The sequence below is a fragment of the Arachis ipaensis genome, chromosome B7 (genome assembly GCF_059453495.1).
Source record: "Arachis ipaensis isolate K30076 ecotype BB chromosome B7, ASM5945349v1, whole genome shotgun sequence".
In the NCBI taxonomy this organism is placed as follows: Eukaryota; Viridiplantae; Streptophyta; class Magnoliopsida; order Fabales; family Fabaceae; genus Arachis; species Arachis ipaensis.
The window spans coordinates 25,812,975-25,830,955 of NC_142442.1; the positions used below are offsets into that span (position 1 = coordinate 25,812,975).

Here is a 17,981-nt window from a genome sequence, read left to right on the forward strand (position 1 = left end):
CCTTGTTCATCATGACATCCAAAAATTCCTTCAACAACCATGTGTAGGTATCTCGACTTTCACTGGCAAGCACAGCAAACCCAAATATGCACGTCAAGCGATGATTATTTGATCCAAAGAAAATCACTACAGGTTTATTATATCTATTCTTCTTATAAGTGGAGTCAAAAGCTAACACATCTTCAAAGTATTGGTAGTCATTGATCATAAGTACATCAGCCCAGAAAAGATTGCCCAATTTGTTACCGTTGACTAGTGTATAACAAGCAACAGACATTGGGTCCACATCTGCCTTACCCTGAAGATAACTTATTGCTGCCGCAGCATCTCCATTCTCTATCTTTGCACGTCTATCCCGATCAATGAAGTTATAAACATCATTTTTCATGAAATTAAAGTTACCATAGCCACCAGCAAGCTTAGCCAAAACCCAACAATTTGAGAAGTTTGAAACCCAAATTCCTTCATGCAAACAATCCGGGCTTTGTCAGCCTCAGTCAACTTCCGATGGTTAGAAATTAAATGAACAAATTGTTCTGGGATCATTGGATAGTTGTGCTCCTCTTCTAGTGTCTTAACTCTCCATTTCGTAGACAACTTATCCAAATAAACAGAACAATGTGCCTTGCAACCAGTTCTTGTCTCTGGCTTATGATTCCTCTTTCTATCAACTAGACGATAGTGTTTTAGATCCATTGTTCCTTGGCGATTGCAAACATAGTACCTTCTATTCAAATTTCCATCCTCATCTATTGACAAGTCTCTTTTACGAACAGCAAAACCCATATCTCTCGCATACTTTACATATGCTTTATAAGCATGAACCTCCTCGTCAAACTCAGAACTCCATAGCATAGTTGCGGTAACCTTGTCATCATCTTTTTCTATGCTAGATTCAACATTATCAGTGTTCTCAACATCTTGATGAGAATCTTCATCCTCATAGGAAAAGCTATCGTCACTGCTGCTACTGGTCCACTCAGGAGCTTGATCACCACTGCTAAATTCATCCATTTTCAAGCCTCCAACTTAAAAGGCAGCACCTAAGAAAGAAAGAACACCCAAAAAAATTTTACAAATCACCCAGAAGCACAATTAAGATTCTTTGTCTTTATATATAGAAACACATCAAACTAAAATTTTCATGCTATTAAAAATAAGAACAAGGAAACATTTTCCTCTCTCAATACATGCATGGAATAAATTTGGTGATAGGGTTCTTATTCATTATTTTTTTAATAAAGCTTTTGGGTTGTTCATGATTGAAAACGTACAAACAGCAGAGCAAGAAAAAAATTTTTGAGGAAAAAAAGGTTGGAGAAAAACCCCTCAAAATTTCGGAGAAACAATATTGAATATAACAATAGCAACACAATAACAAAACTCAATAAAAAAAACACTAAGAACCAAAAAAAGTAAAAAATACAAAAAAAAATTAGAAAAAATCCCAAATCTTACCTCAAAAATAAATAGAATGAGGCGTATGGAAGAGGTGTGAGAGGAAGGCCACAATGTCACTCTCCACAACAGCAATGGAGGCATAGTGAGGGCAATCGTAACACCAACAGTGATAGAAGAAGATGCCACACATCGGTTCGTGGGTCTTCAATTTACTTTCAATGGAGGAGTGGAGAAAAGGTAATGACTCGTGAATGGAAGAAATGCAGCAACACAGATTAAAGTATTGTCAACAAACAAAGGAAGGAGAAGCAAATAAAAGTTTTGGGTAAACAGTGGCTGGGTTAAAGAGAATGATGAAATCAAGTTAACACCGTTGGTTAACTCTGCAAAACTTACTATTACCCCTGGCAATTTCATATCCACATCTTTTCGACAACATTTCGACAAAAATATTTAGGCATCGAAGAACGCACCAATTTATAAATAGTCCAGCTACATATAAAAAACATGGCCTCTAACATCATGGTCAGGTCACCAAGGTCTAATAAGGTCCAACAACCCTCTCACCAATTTCATTTGCAACCAAACCGTTCTCATTTTTCTAATTCCCTTAATCCGGTTTGTAATTACATAAAATTTGGAGCCAAACATAATAGAATTATTTTTAATCGTATAGTATCATTTTTAGCCACATATTTTGAATATTCTAATTAGGTGCTTCAAGGACCAGAACCAACTTTTTTCACAGAAGACAAATCCTTGTTTTTAAACTTAAACGAGTAAATAATTATATTATTCTTTTTCACTTGATATAGACTTATAGTCTTAGAGAGGTATATACTTTTTTTTTACAGTGTAAAAGGGTAGCTTTCATTCATGAATAGAAAACATTAGATCTAAAAAAAGCAAGATTATAAATATTTGTCGGGACATTTTTCATTCATACTTGATTCGGATTAGTAAGAGTCAATTGAGCTAATTCATGAGCTATTGTATTACCACTATGCCTAACATGAGAGAAGAAAATTGTTCTTAAAAAAGATGTTAAATTAATAGAATCTACTATAAATATTCCAACATAATTACTGTGGCATCTATTTGTCTTCAAATTTTCTACTACTTCTACGCTATCACATTCTAATAAGATATTAAAAAAACAATAATCATGAGCTTTTTAGAGGCTCAAAAGGCACGTTTGTGCTTTAGCTTCATGTGATTACAATATGTGGTCCCCTTTCAAAGTGGCTACCATTAGAATGTTTCACAAAGAATCACGAGCCACTAATCCTATTCCAACTACTCCCCCTTCAATGCATGAAGCATGCACATTAATTTTTACTAGGTGGGTTAGTGGCTTCTTCCATATGGCTGAGCTCGTCGAGCCTGGAGCGGGGAAGATTTCAAAAATCAACAATAAGCATTACTTTGAGGAATTCATCATGCTTCCTATTTGCAATTTCAACCATTTTTTCCGGTGTCCTCAATTTTTTCTTCAAAAATCAATTTATTTCTGGCTGTCTAAATGGTAAACAAACTTGTACAGAAAAGACTTTGCATATGTGAGTCAAGTTCACTCATTAATTTCTCAATCCAATTCACCACTTGCAAATCTAGGTTTGCTGTTGACTGAAGGGAAAGTGGGATTTGGAACTAGAAGCTCCTTACAAATTTACATTCTATGAAGAGGTGGGTCTCCATTTTTTCTTTACTCCAGCATCTCGGACACAGAGATGAACAAATTATTCCTCTTTTTTGCAGATTTTTCTTTCTCAACAGTGATCTTTTCAAGATTCTCCATGCGCAATTGATGGCCCTAGGGTGCACCTTTATTTTCCAAAGTATTTTCAAATTTGATTCATCTAAATCTGTTGATGGAGAGCTTCTATTTTGAAAATTTTTTTCTATGTATATGTGGTAAGCTTCTCTAACCTTGAATTCTCTATTTCTAGAAAATTGTAAAAAAAATTGATCTATTTGTTAGGTTGTGGGGAGTGAAATTTCTAAAATCTATCTTTCTTCAAACCCTAGAAAGTTATCTTTGATTATGTTAAGTTCCCAATTTCTCCCTTCATCATCCATGAGTTCTTGTAGTGTGGCTTCTTTTTCCAGGGATGTTACTGGACTCCAAAGTCTGTAGTTGTTTTAGTTTAGAATCCACAGTGAACCCCATATTTTGACTGACCTGCCATCTCCAATCCTCTAAAGACCCGCTAATTCAAGGATTTCTTTGACCCTAAGGATACTCCTTCCAAGTGTAGTTAAGAGTATAGCTCATTGGTGCTTCTAGGAAGTTTGTTTTTGGGTAGTATTTTGCTTTGATGATCCTTGCTACCAATGATTCAGGTTTTTTCATGAGTTTCCGGCCTATTTTGCAAGGAGAGCTAGATTAAATACTTTAAAATCCCTGAATTTGAGCCTTCCTTCTTTCTTGCTTGAGCACATCTTATCCCATTTTACCTAGTGTATTTTTCTTTTCCCGTTCTTGCTGCCTTAGTAGAAGCTTCTGATCATAGAGTCCAAATATTAACATAGGCCACTTGGAATTTGAAAACAACCCATAATGTAGGTTGGTATTGCTTGAGCAACTTCTTTAATCAACATTTCTTTTCTAATCCTTGACAAGTATTTCTCCTTCCATCTTTTGAACTTCTTCCAAACTCTCTCCTGTATAAAATTGAAAACCTCTTTCTTGGATATTTTCACCAACATAGGTAGTCTCAAGTACTTAGAGTGTTGACTCACTGCCTTTATTCCCATCCAGTCTTGGATCATAATTTGTCTGGAAGTTGGTACATTTTGGCTGAATGAGATCTCCGATTTTTCTAGATCGATTCTCTGTCCCGAAGTAGAGAATGAGAACTTTTTTTATCCCTTGTATGTCTTGATCTATCATTCTAGTAAAAAGAATGTTGTCATCCGCAAAGAAAAGGTGGTTTACTTACGGAGCTTGTGTAGCCATCTTGATTCGTTTGATGAGCTTACTGTTTTGTGCTTTGATTAGTAATCTTGATAGAACTTTTGCACATAGCACAAAAAGATAGAGCGAGAGGGGGTCTATTTGTCGGAGCCCCCTTGAAGGTTTGAAAATTCTTCTAGAAACTCCATTGAGAAGGATCGAAAATATTGTAAAGGATACATATTTTCAAATCAGATACCACCCACTCCATTCTATTCTGTCATACGCCTTAGTCATGTCCAGTTTCATCGCCACATACCCTTTTTGATCCATTGTTTTCTTTTTCATGAAGTAAAAAATTTCAAAAAGTATTAACCCATTATCAGTGATCAACCTATCATGAACAAAGGCACTCTGAAATTCTCCTACAATTTTTGGTAAAATCTGTTTAAGTCTATTTGCCAAAGTTTTTGTGATAAGTTTGAAAATGACATTACACAATGATATTGGCCTGAAATCTCTAGTGCGTCATGAAATTCTCACTTTAGGTATCATACAAATATAAGTATAATTCAATGGGAAAGGATCAGCATTATTATTTAAAATTTCTAAAATAATATGAGAAACTTCTTTACCTACCAATTTTCACATTTTTTGATAGAAAAGTGCCGGCATACCATTTGGGCCCGGAGCCTTTATTGGGTGCATTTGTTTTAGTGTTTGTAAGACTTCTTTTTCTATGAAAGTCTGATTGAGTATGTCTCTTTTTTTCTGATTCTGTCCTACACTGTTTTCGAGGCAAGATGGACATTTTCCACTTCATTCGTTGTGAAGAGGTTTTCAAAGTAGCCTACCATCACCTCCTCAAACTTTCCTTTATCTTCAAATACAATTCCAGCATTATTCTTGATGGATTTGACCATGTTTCTCTCTTTTCTTTGGGAAGCCTTTTGATGAAAAAATTTAGAGTTTTTATCTCCGTGCTTTAGCCAGTTAATCTGTGACCTCTGGCCTATCATATTTCTTCCTATCTAAATGCTTCATCTAATTCTAATTCTGTCTGTTTGATCTTTAAAATCGTGCCTCCTTTAATTTCAATGTGTTAAGGTGTTGTAACTGATTCTTCATTGCTCTAATTCTCTTAAGGATATGTCCGAATTTCTTTTTCCTTCATCTGTCCAATTCAAATTCGCAATGAGTTATGCGCTTCTGAATTTGATCTTCGCTGCCCTTCCAAGCCTCTTCAACAATTCTCTCACACTCATCGCTTGATAACCAAACCTCTTCAAATCAAAAACGGTACGTAGCCTTCTTTTTCTTTCTCTGTTCACCGGTTAGGTCAACTAAGATTGGGAAGTCGTCTGATTTGTATCTACAAAGATGTTGAATAATCATTTTTGAAAAAATTTCTTTCCATTCCATTATTGATATAGCTCGGTCGAGTCTTTCTTAAATGTTATTTTCTCCCGCTTGTCCGTTTGTCCAAATGAAATAGTGTCCCACAAACCCCAGGTCAAGAAGCTCGTTTGTTTGGATTGCATCTCTGAAGCCTTGAACTTGTGCATATGTAACTGGATTGCCCCCTTATTTTTCTGTTTGTCTCATGATCTGATTAAAGTCTCCAAACACCATCCACAGGCTATTTGAGTTTCTTCCCAGATTATTCAAAAGGTTCTAGCTTGATTGCTTGTTCTCTTGCTCTGGACAGCCATAAAACCCAGTCGCTCTCCACACTTGTCTTGATTCTTTCATCTCTACTTCCATATCAATATGATTGATGGATATAGATTTGATTGACACATCAATCATTTCATCCCACATCACAGCTAACCCCGTGATCTTTGCCTCCCTTCTCCTTCACAGTCCACTCCAGTGATGTTTGCTAACCCCCTTTTTATATCTTAATTGCACCATTTTTACTTCTTTTCTTCTTGTTTCCATAAGGAAGACAAGGTTGGGTCCTTGTTGTTTGATGAGCTTTGTCAAAGCTCGAACAACCCATGGGTTCCCAAGCCCATGACAATTCCAACTAATTATCTTCATGGGACTCGACAAGGCTGTATTGCAGCCTCTGCCATTGTGAAATCTGTTTCTGGGATTGTTCTCTTCACTTTGTATTCTGGTTCATCAATCTCTATTGTATCTTGCTCGTGTGCCCTTTCTTTTGTGGGTGCATACATCCTAATTCTCCTTTTGCTTTCTATTTGCACTTGCTTTCTCCTTTGCCATTTTTTTTCCATGTTTTTGTTACAACTTTTAGTGAGTTCTCCTTTATGTCTGTGGACTCAGTCAACATCTTGATCTCTTGTGTTTTCTCTTTTTTTTTTTCTCTATATTCCTCTTTATTTACTTCTAGATTTCATTATTCTTATTGGATTATGTTTCATACATTTTCTCTTCTCCCATCGTAGGGGCCTTTTTTCTTTGCTTCCTTCGAAGTAGTGCTTCTCCTTTATTCTCCGCTTTCTTTCCTCCCCTCTCCTTTTTCTTTCTTACTTTCCAATGATTCTATTTTTTGGATTTCTATTATGCTACCCTCCTGCATTTCATTCCTATCATCCCCCACATATTATTTTTCTTTGTTTTCTATTACTGTAAGGTTTAATAATTGCTCCATCATTTTCTGGGTTAGTCTTTGAGGGCTTAGTTTCTTCTTCTCCTCAGTTTCTTAATTGTTTTTCTGCTTTTCTATTTGTGTGACTGTTATTTTCACTCCAATACTGTCCATTTTAAACCATACTCCCAATTTTTTGGATTTTTTTACTCCCATTTTCTCATCCTTTGTATCTTTCTCACAGTTTCCTTCATCATGACCAGTGATACCACAATAGTAGCAGATCTTTCGTATCTAAATTCTACCTAACTCAATCCATCTTTATTGCTTCCAATATTTGCACCCTTCAGAAAAGGTTTGCTGGTGTCTAGGATTCCTGTTAGTTTTATGAATCTCGTGTGCTCCTTGTTATGTATCCTCGAATCACACATTGTTATGTTAGCAACACACCTTTCACGTGTTGTCAACTTGCCTTACACATACTGTGTTAGCACGTTCTCTACGTATTGATCCTATATATTTGATATGTCCATTAACATATAAATATACTAAAAATGTCCATTTCCATTCCAAACACCATATACTCTCCATAAAAAAAAAAAAAAAAAAAAAAAAAAACAGCCGTCAAATTTATCCACCCCTAGATTTACAACATGAAATCCTACTCTCAGAATTATGTACTTTAAGTCTTTAAGTATGTTTACTTACTGTACTGTCAAAAAGATACCAAAATAAATCACAACAAAAACATTTACAATGCAAAAAATAATCAGCATCAACACGAATATTATTTTCTGTCATATGAAATTCATATTAACACTATGCCTATATTTTTAATCTAAAATAGATTTAGTTTTATATAAATATAAATAAAACCGGTGAATGATAATATAAAAATAAAAATTTTAGTGTTTCTTAAATTCTAAATCATAAATATTAAATAATAAATTCTAAATTCTAAATGTTAAACTCTAAATTCGAGCCATTGATATAAAATAATAAATAAAAAACTAAAATTTATTAAATTAAAAAGGATTACAACACCCTTTACTTAATTTGGGGCCAACTTATTTTGTCAAATCCACCTAAAAAAGGTTAGGTCTAAACCATCAATAATGAATAAGTAATCAAATTCATCCTTAAAAAATTATTCGTTTTTGGAATTGGTTATCAAAAAATTTTTTTAATCAAATTCGTTTTTCAAATATTTCAAGTTAATCATGTTGATTATTCGTTACTTCTTTTATTTTTTATTTTTTACCAAAGATAGGAGACTCGAACCCGCAACCTATGCCATTTGAGCTATAACTCATTGGCTCGTTACTTCTTTTATTGATGATGTTAAAATTGACTGATATTACATAATAAATGATACTATATCAATATTACACGACTATTTATTCATCAATAACTATAGGTCCAATCCCCCAATATAAAAAATATCCTATTACTGTCCATATTCAAGATTATTTCGTAACCCAAAAATCTAATTTACGGAAAGACATTTTCTTTTTTTTTTTTTTTTGGTTTTATACATTACACAACATACATTCACTCATACAAACACTCCTGCTACTAACATGGGTTTTATATTTTTTATTGAGGAGTGAGACAGATGATACTGCCATTAGGTTTCGGCTGTCTAAAAAGATTTTTTTTTGTTTTTTACACCACATACCCATATACACTCATATACACTGCTACTATTATCTTTCTATAGCCTCTTGAGCTTAATGAAGGTTCGAATCTTTGTGCAGCTCCTTGTGACATAGCAAATTCTGCCATTAACTCCAATAAAAATCCAAAAATTGGCTTAGAAAAAAGAAAAAAGAAACGGTCCAACGAAAAGTGGGCCTTTAAAGCCCATACTTACAAAATGGACAATAAAAAATATTTAAAAATGTTGCTAATAATCATCTCTTCTCTTTTTCTTTTTTTAAGCAATTTTGTAAGAGTCTAAAAGACGAAGTTCACCTCAGTCTTTATTTTATAGTATTCAATTCCAGCGACTCAAAACTCAATATTTGACCGATTACTTAGATTAAATCTTAAGGGAGATTTCCGAAAAAGTAACCCAAAATTCCTTATAGAAAGAATTAAAGATAGATGGCTCTCTTCCGAGCAAACAGGATACCAAAAAAAAAAAAAAAACTGTCAGAATTAACACATGACTTTAGACGTGATGAAATCGGAAGTATAAAGCAATCCGAACCCGACTCTTCTGAATCATTATTTGACTATTCTGCAAAATAGAGGAAACGTGTCATGCCCAAAGGTATGACAGCAAATTTCATCACATGTAGAAAAAAAAAAATCATCACTGTAGCGTTGGCCCATCTATTTGGTTGAATCATAGTACTAGAACGGATGGGAATAGAATAGAAGATGAGCTGGCCTGTTTGGAAGATGCCTCTACCAACATTTGTAACTTTGAAATAATCTTGGATTAATTTAGTAATTAATTTATTAATTTATTTAAACAAGTATTAAGAGTTTAAATTTTGTGCATATAATAATTAATTAATTTACAATAAATTTTTAAATAAATTTTAAATTTATAATTAATCAGTTTTTAGTTTGTCGAATTATGCCATACTATAAAAAACAAAACAAAAAATATTTATAACTTAGGTAACTTGAATGATTAACTGAACTTACTCTTCAACTTAAATAAGCCTTAGAAGTTCTACTCCCGCTTTATAAAAATAGTAATTGAAGTCTAACGACAAACCCCTTAAAAAGAATTTTGATCCCCTATAGGGTAATCATTAATTTATCGGCATCAACAACAGAGGGAAAAAAACATATGTAGCTTAGTCTTTTTGACAGTTTGAATACCTCTAATTGATTGAAATTCTCTTCCCGGAAAAAAAAATAAAAAAGAAAAAGAAAACAATAACTACCTATGCTACTCTTCGATTTATTTATTTTACATTAATCTCGAGTGCATTCAATAGGAGACCACATGGTTTAACCAAACTTCCAAATGGATTACTTACGATACATGATATATGTAAGTAATCTCAGTATTTTTTATTTTAAAAAAAAAGTACAAATGGGGAATTACAACTATAAATGCCTAATTATTTCTAAGAGGGAAGTGTAAGTTCCAAATGCTGCAATTGCAACTCCTACTAACACTATGGAATAATTGACGATCATTTCACATCCCAATTTCCCATAAGTTCCAGAAATCTTCAAGTAGCAAACACATGGCACTAGGAATGAAGCAGAGACACTTAACAATGCACCAACAAGGGACATTAGGTACCCAAAAAATGGAACAGTGAGTGCAACAACAACAGTGGTGAAGAGCAATATGCTACTAATTAGTATATGTGTGAGCTTTGGCCTTTTGTTGTAGTGTGATGGAAGCACGTTTTTTGTGGCATCCACAATTGGCCTTAGCATCAGAGCATATTTGGTTATGGGGTTAACCAAAGTTGTGTATATCGCCACTTTTGAACTCAGTTTTTCTTTTGGAAGGTTCAGAGTTATTTCTGATTCAACCTCTGATCCAAACATTAAGTATCCCAAAACTGCTGTTGCTGCATATACTAGAGTGCACAATGTGAAGCACACCAGCAACACCTGTAACAAATTAAAGTAAATGATACATGTAATAACATATAGTTAGGTGGGTTTGGAATTTTAAAACGTGCAAGATGGGCAGAGTACTTGGAAAATTTTGTCTCCTGGAATAAATGAATAATGTTAGCTTCTACTAAGTCTTGAACGAAAAAATATACCAATTTAGTGACTCTATCTTGACCAAATCGATTTTAATAATTATAATGTCAATTCACTTACATGGAGATATTCACTAAACAATGAGTTAAGTAAGAACTATTAGTTAAGTAATGAACTATCAGTAAAATCACCTTTTTTTTTTACTTTATTTTTTTGGGTTAAATTTTTGTGTTAATCCCAATAATTTTTTTAATTTTATCATTAAATCTCTATACTTTAAAAGATTTTAATTGGGATCCTACACCAATTTTAAATTTATAATTAGATCATTTTTTTAATAAACGTTAAAAAAATTTAAAAACGTTTTCATCCATTTCACACCACTAGCAATATGCCTTAACATATTTCATTAAATTAAATGTTTTTAAAACGGAAAGAATGTAATTACAAATTTAAAATGATATAAAGACTCAATAAAAAATTTTTAAAATAGAATAATTTAATTACAAATTTAAAAAAATTATAGAAACTAATATAATAAGTCAACATTTTTTTAATTAAAAAAATTAGGATTTTTTTTCTAAATTATATGCACTTACATTAGAGAACTGATGCTTGTTCTTCATGGAAGTGTAGAGACTTGGAAACACAGGATGAGAACTGTAGCAAAATGCATACAAGCTAACTGCAGCAGGAACTCCCTTCCAATTAAAGAGTACTCCTTTGCTATGAAGTTTTGTTCCATCAATTGTACCATTCCACAACAATGAACATAGAAATATAATTGATGCTAAGGCCCCAGTTGCTGACACATATGATAGAAGCTTGCTTAGATCTTCCAACCATACCGTTGGGAGAATAATCAGTGCTGAAATTAGAACAAAACAATGTGTTCCAGTAATTTTCAATCCTCCAATATCCACATGAAAATGAGATATTAATTTGTTCAAGTTATCTCCTTCAAGAATCAAGTACCCTGTTATGACCAAATAAAGTTCACAATTCATTGCAATGTTTACAAGTAACCTTCCTTTGTCTCCAAATGCTCTTTGACCAATGTCAGGAAGAGATTCAATAGTGGAATCTTTGTCCATGCATCTTTTGATTAGTAAGCCTGTGTAGCATGCTGCTATGGATATCATGAACAAAAAAATTATGCTTAACCAACCTCCTGAGGCTAATGCAAATGGTATAGACACTATACCAATTCCTGAAATCCAACAAGTATTAGTTAAAGAAGGTTATGTTATATTGAAATTGTAGAAATGAAAATATTTTATTAAAAATAAGAAAAATGTTAAAAAATATCAGAATTTATTATTTTTAGCTATTTAATTAGCCATTAATGTTTAAGAGTATGGAATAAAATATATTGTTAAATAAGACTAGCTTTTTTAACTTGAATAAGACTCTTCTTTATTTTTAAAATAAAAAATTAAAATAGTTTATATTATACAAAGTGTTAGGTAGCAAATACAAGGATTTTTTTAACTAATGCATTTTTTTTAATTTAAAATAATTCAATCCCTCTTTTTTTAGCTGCGTCCCTGTTCATATCTCGCTTTCATCTCCCATTTTTTTCCGCTTTTTTTTTTTCTCTTGGATATGGTGAGTTACAAAACACACCCAAAGGAGAGGTACATGCATCACGTCTAGATTATATTAGATCGATGTCACTCCAAAGTATATATTTTTATATACATTTATATTTACTAAAAATAATTATTTAATATTTGGGCTTATTCCATCACAGAAGCAAGAATATTGGTGTTTGTCATCATGTAATAGTACTTGTATATTTTATAATGAATTTTAACTATAAAGTAATGGAAAATGACACGTGAAGTTTTATGTTATTTTTGAATTAGACAAAATTATTTCAAATATTAATCAACGGTTATGTTAGTGTATATAAAAAATTGGTTATTAAATTATTTATTTGTATAGATATATATTAAAATATAAAATATATATTAAAAATAAATTAAAAAATATATGTATTTATATACAAATACATAGTAGTTGATTTAGTAGTTATTTTTTAATGTATATATAATATTTTTTATTAAAAAAATGTCAGTTTTTTATTAATCAAATTATAATTTTCTTATCAGAAAAAACAAGCAATATTATTCTACTTCAGGTAATAAGAATCCATGATTAGAATTTTGTTATTTTAATTTGTTCATATATAGTGCATGATGCAAGTATTTTCCAAACTTTAAGATTCCAACGGTATGTTCTCTTGAAAAATCAGTCAAAGCATTTAACAACTCTTAACTATATAATTAAATTGGAACAACGTTTCTAACAACTTGCAAACAGAATCCTTGAGTGAGTCGAGTGAGAATGTTCTTAATTTCTATAACATTAACTAGATAGGTTGTTATGGAGGAAAAGTCCTCAAATAATATAACCCCTTATAACATACTTATTATTTCAATACTAAATAAATTGGAAAAGTATTTTCGGAACATCTAAAATTCTGAATTATCATCCGTTGTTGTGTGAACATTCACTCACTCATTCTGAATTTATTACCATGTAATAATGTAGTATTAATATAAGGAACAAAAAGAAAGTTGAAAAAACTAACCCGAAATTCCATTAACCCCGTGAAAACAGGTCTTGGCAAATGATGTGGTTCCTCCACCATTATTGTTGCTAGAAGGGGACGTTGTGGTTGAGAGACTCTCCATATTTTGGGGAAGTAGTGGCCAACAAGGTTCAAGTTAATAATGATAACACAAAAGGACTGTGTCCTTAATTAATATTTATAGACCTTAGCTTGCTACATAACCACTGAAGAAAAAAAGATATTGCCTTACTACATATAATAATATATTGCCATGCATGCTATATATATATATATATATATATATATATATTACTATTAAAATATTAATATAAAAAAATATTAAAACTATCAGAATTTATTTTTTTTTTGTCATCATTTAACTATTGATTTAATTTTTTTAATTTAATAATATATTTTATTTTATATTTTTAAATATTAATAATTAATTAATAGTGATAAACAATTGAAATTAGGATTTACTTTATAAATTGAAAAAATAATGTTGGGAGTCATTGCTCATTTTACGAGAGAGTCTTTGTGAAAAGGGACTGAAAAGTAAAAATAACAAATAAATTTATAACAAATGTCATGATTATACTTTAAAAAATATTTAAATAAATTAAAAATAATAATAGATATTTTTAATAATAATAAATTTTATTATTTTTTTATAAATATTATTTATATTTATTTTAATTTTTACAAACTTTTTTATTGTTGTTAATTATAAAGCCATTAAATTTTTTTCTTGTTTATTACTAATGTTTAGTTTAAAAAATTTAATAATATTATTACAGAAATTAAGTAATTGGTAATTTCATAAGGTACCTAGTAACCACATATTCATTTAAGTTAATTAATGTTACTAGTTAATTTAAATTCGAATTATATATTATATATTATATATTATTATTATTTATAAAATTTTTTGAAATATTAATTTTAATTACTTTAATTAATTAATTAAATAAAATTATATTAAAAACTGAAATTAATTTTTTTAATAAAAAATATTTTAAATTTTTATTTATTATTTATAAATATAAAAATTAATATAAAATTATTTTTTATGACAAATGGGAGATAAATACTTTCATGAGTAGAGATGGTGATTTAATATTCCTCGTTAATTAATTTTCTCTTTCCAAGAAGCTCTCTTGCTTGGTCAGCTAGCTTATATTATAGGTATTTTTCCTCCCTAAGCACGTGCACGGATGCACCTACTTATTATACATTATTTATTTTTATGGACAAATCATGATACATGGCGATTAAAATATTAGTAGCAGTGGCCATGTATAGAAATATATATTTATTATTTTATAGGAATTTTTATTATATTATTATAAATAAATTAATTATTTATCTATTATGAATATGGCTATTATATTATGATAAATTTTATTATTTTAATAATTAATTATTTAATTTAAAAATATGAATCAATATGTATAAATTTATGAAGTATAGCTACTTTTTTGAGTTACTGTGTTTGTATATCGGACACATTTTAAATACGACACTTGTTTGACATGTATGTCTTTTGTGTCTAATCATATTTTAATAAAAAATAAAATTTTTTTTCTAGATACATTTAAACACATCTAAATATTATCACATGTTAGCATATCTAGTCTTATTCTAAAATTTAAGATATATATTCTTGAAATGAATTTTAAAATAATATATATTATTAATTAGTAAAATAAAAAAAATTAAATATTTTTTATAGTTAAAAAATATTTAAAATAATTAAAAAATTAATTTATAATGTGTCCACATTTTTTATGTCGCGCCTCCTGTTTATGCATCACAAGTATAAATATACACAAGAATATAATAATTGATTTACTAACTTATTTTTAGTGTAATAAAATATTTCTATATTTTTGTTTTTACGCCTAGTTATTCTACCTTATGCTTATACTTCTTAAAAAGAATGTAAAAAGATTCCAAAAGAATTGACAACTAACTATGTGTATATAGGAAATTTTTTTAAATAAATTATTTAATTATTTTAATTACTGAAATATATAATTTATAGTATATTATTAATTTACATTATATTAATTTATCTTATTTATACAGTAAATGAAATAATTATGAACATATGCCGTTTATACTATAAACGAGATATATGAAATTTTTATAAATAAAATATATATTTGTAAATATAAAAATATAATTTTTAAAAATAATAAAAAATATTAATAATTTAAATTAGACTAAAATTTTTAAAATAAAATATTTTAAATAATAAAAAATAGATAATTTAAAATAATAAAAAATAGAACATGGACAGTTCAAAAAAATAAAAAACATAAAAAAATAACTACACCACCAAAAGTAACCATGAAACATTGATTCGCTGACAAAAATAATCATATGAAAGATCAAAACTCTTCGGATACCCACAATTAATTTGCTCCGTTTGTCAAATGTAACTAAACGTTAATAAAATGTTGTTAAATTATACAATGTGTTCACATCCATTACAATGTGGTAAAAAAATGCCTTACGTGGATTTTTTATTAAAATTAAAATTGCATTTATTTAGTTTATTAAAAAAAAAGTGTTACTCCTTCAAGCATTGAAAATAGAAGAACAGCAAGAAGTGTTACTCCTCCCTTTTGAGCGCGAAATCAATCATGCCCTAACATAACAGTTTTTCACCTTCTTCTTCTCTAGCGTAATCCCATTGTGCTTTGATTCCATTCCTGCGACAACATTGGAGAAGCAGGCCCCGTGTTTAGAGGTGATCTCTGTCATACTTGAAGGCTCTATGAAGAGTTTTAATCTTTTATGATTACTTTTGTCAACGAATCAATCTTTCATGGTTACTTTTAGTGGTTTAATCTAAAAAAATTTACAAGAGAAATGCCATTTGGTGAGAGGGAAAGTGAAGGTTTATTCGGGCAACTCGTCTTCTCCGACGGTGGAGTTTTGTGCCGGCGACCTTGTCACCATTCCCAGTAGACTCAGTTGCACTTGGGATGTAATGGCTTCGGTGGACATGCGTTACAAATTTGAGTTAATTTAAATGGGTTGGTTTTTAAAAAAATAATATGCTAATTTTAAATAAATAATTTTAAATTACATTATGCGTTCAGTAATTAATCAGTTAAAAACTTAAAATTGTTTATTTTTTTTGTTATTTTGAAATTGTTTATTTTTTTTATTATTTAAAATTATTTATCTTTTTTATTATTTGAAACGTTCAATTTTTTAAAATTTAGTTCAATTTAAATTATTAATATTTTTTATTTTTAAAAATTATATTTTTATGTTTATAAATATATATATTTCGTTTATGGTATAAACAAGATAAATTAATATGATATAAATTGATAAATATACTATAAATTATATATTTCGATAATTAATATAATTAAATTATTTATTTAAAAAAATTTTCTGTGTACACAAATACACAAGAAAATACAATAATAGCAGTTGCATAAGAAGAAAATAAAAAAGAGAGAGAATGATATGAATAGAAGAAAAAGTTAGAAGGAAAAAGATACCGAACAAAAAAAGTTTTAGAAAAAGTAGGAAAAAAAAAGGTGGATATAAAATGTAGATAGTAGATAGTAGGCTGTAGATTTGCACAAAATTGAAATAGCATTTTTCTTAAGATTTAATAACATAGAATATATGTTAAGATAATAAGGTTATTATTATTGAATGTTTTAAATGTTGTTTTAAAAAATATATTAAATATATTAAAATTTAAAATTTTAATATCTTTTTTTCAATTTATAACCTTAAATGGTACAAGTTAGTTGGCGAAAATTAATTTCATTATGATGCTCAGTATAATATATATATTGGAAATTAATGGTGATATATGTCGTTATCATCAAACATAATACATTATGGTCGTATTGTTATTTTAATAAAAAGGTTTTGGCAATAATATATACACATTTTGTCTTTGACGAATTGATTCAAGAAAAATAAATAAAAAATATATATATTCATCTCTCCTGTTTATTGTTATTGCAATTTGTCACACCCATTTGTATTTCTGTATGTTTCAGCCGTCACATCTTAGAAAAATTACAAATTACATCAGTATTAATGAGTTTAAAAATATTATTTACACATTAAAATTAATTATTATATATTTGTATAAAAATATACATATATTTAATTTATTTTTAATATATATTATATAATAATAATAGATTTAAATAACTAATTCTAGTATACATTATAGAACTATTCACCACAATGAAACCTTTATTTAAATTTTTTTAACCGTTAGTTAAATTTTTTTCTTATTATTTTAGTATTAATTTTGTTGAGAGAATCTTAATTTTCGTTGAATTTAAGAATGGGATATAAATAAAAAAAATTTCAATTATATTAATATATCGATATTATATTTTAATAAATCTTAATTATTAATTTTAATTATATATATTTTTATAATTAAAATTAAGCAGTTAAAAATTACTACAACAGTGATATACTGACATACTTAAAAATTTTCTATATAGATATAGTAGTAGTCATTATTATGGGGTTTGAGCACAACAAGAAAACTTTTCAGCTTTTCAGAAGTAGTATAACGTTGATGTAGCATAACAATGGCACACCTCTAATACGACGAACTGATGCAAACAAATTATTTTCCTTTGCTATAAAAATATCTTTTGTGTGAGAAAAAAGTGTGATTGAGTCTGTTCTAAAATTCAACCAAGTACAGCAGAATAGAAAATAATATAAATATATTATCCTTTTATCAGAGGGAAACAGCCAAACAGGAATCAAATTTATGTTTCCGAGGGTCGGAGACGGAAAGTGAAAAGTGAGGAATCCTGTTTGGTGCACTGCACTTGTTTCTTCTCTATTGGATG

General features: G+C 29.4%; 1 protein-coding gene across 1 annotated transcript; it reads right to left on the reverse strand.

Annotated features, from left to right (window-relative positions):
• Positions 1-9,804: 9,804 nt before the first annotated feature.
• On the reverse strand, positions 9,805-13,330 carry LOC107607015 (amino acid transporter AVT1I-like). The gene is made up of 3 exons (XM_016309007.3): positions 13,138-13,330; positions 11,141-11,751; positions 9,805-10,442 (listed from the first exon to the last, which is right to left on the reverse strand). The coding sequence occupies exons 1-3, from the start codon at positions 13,238-13,240 to the stop codon at positions 9,921-9,923; spliced, it is 1,236 nt and encodes a 411-aa protein (XP_016164493.2). The 5' UTR covers positions 13,241-13,330; the 3' UTR covers positions 9,805-9,920.
• Positions 13,331-17,981: the final 4,651 nt, after the last annotated feature.

What these genes read in the sequence shown, in the direction of transcription:
- LOC107607015 (XM_016309007.3), bottom strand. Translation starts at nt 13,240, where the DNA reads ATGGAGAGTCTCTCAACCACAACGTCCCCTTCTAGCAACAATAATGGT. An exon ending in CGGGGTTAATGGAATTTCGG is followed by an intron (nt 11,752 to 13,137) that starts GTTAGTTTTTTC and finishes GTTGGATTTCAG; the next exon opens with GAATTGGTATAGTGTCTATA. An exon ending in ACAAGCATCAGTTCTCTAAT is followed by an intron (nt 10,443 to 11,140) that starts GTAAGTGCATAT and finishes AATTTGTTACAG; the next exon opens with GTGTTGCTGGTGTGCTTCAC.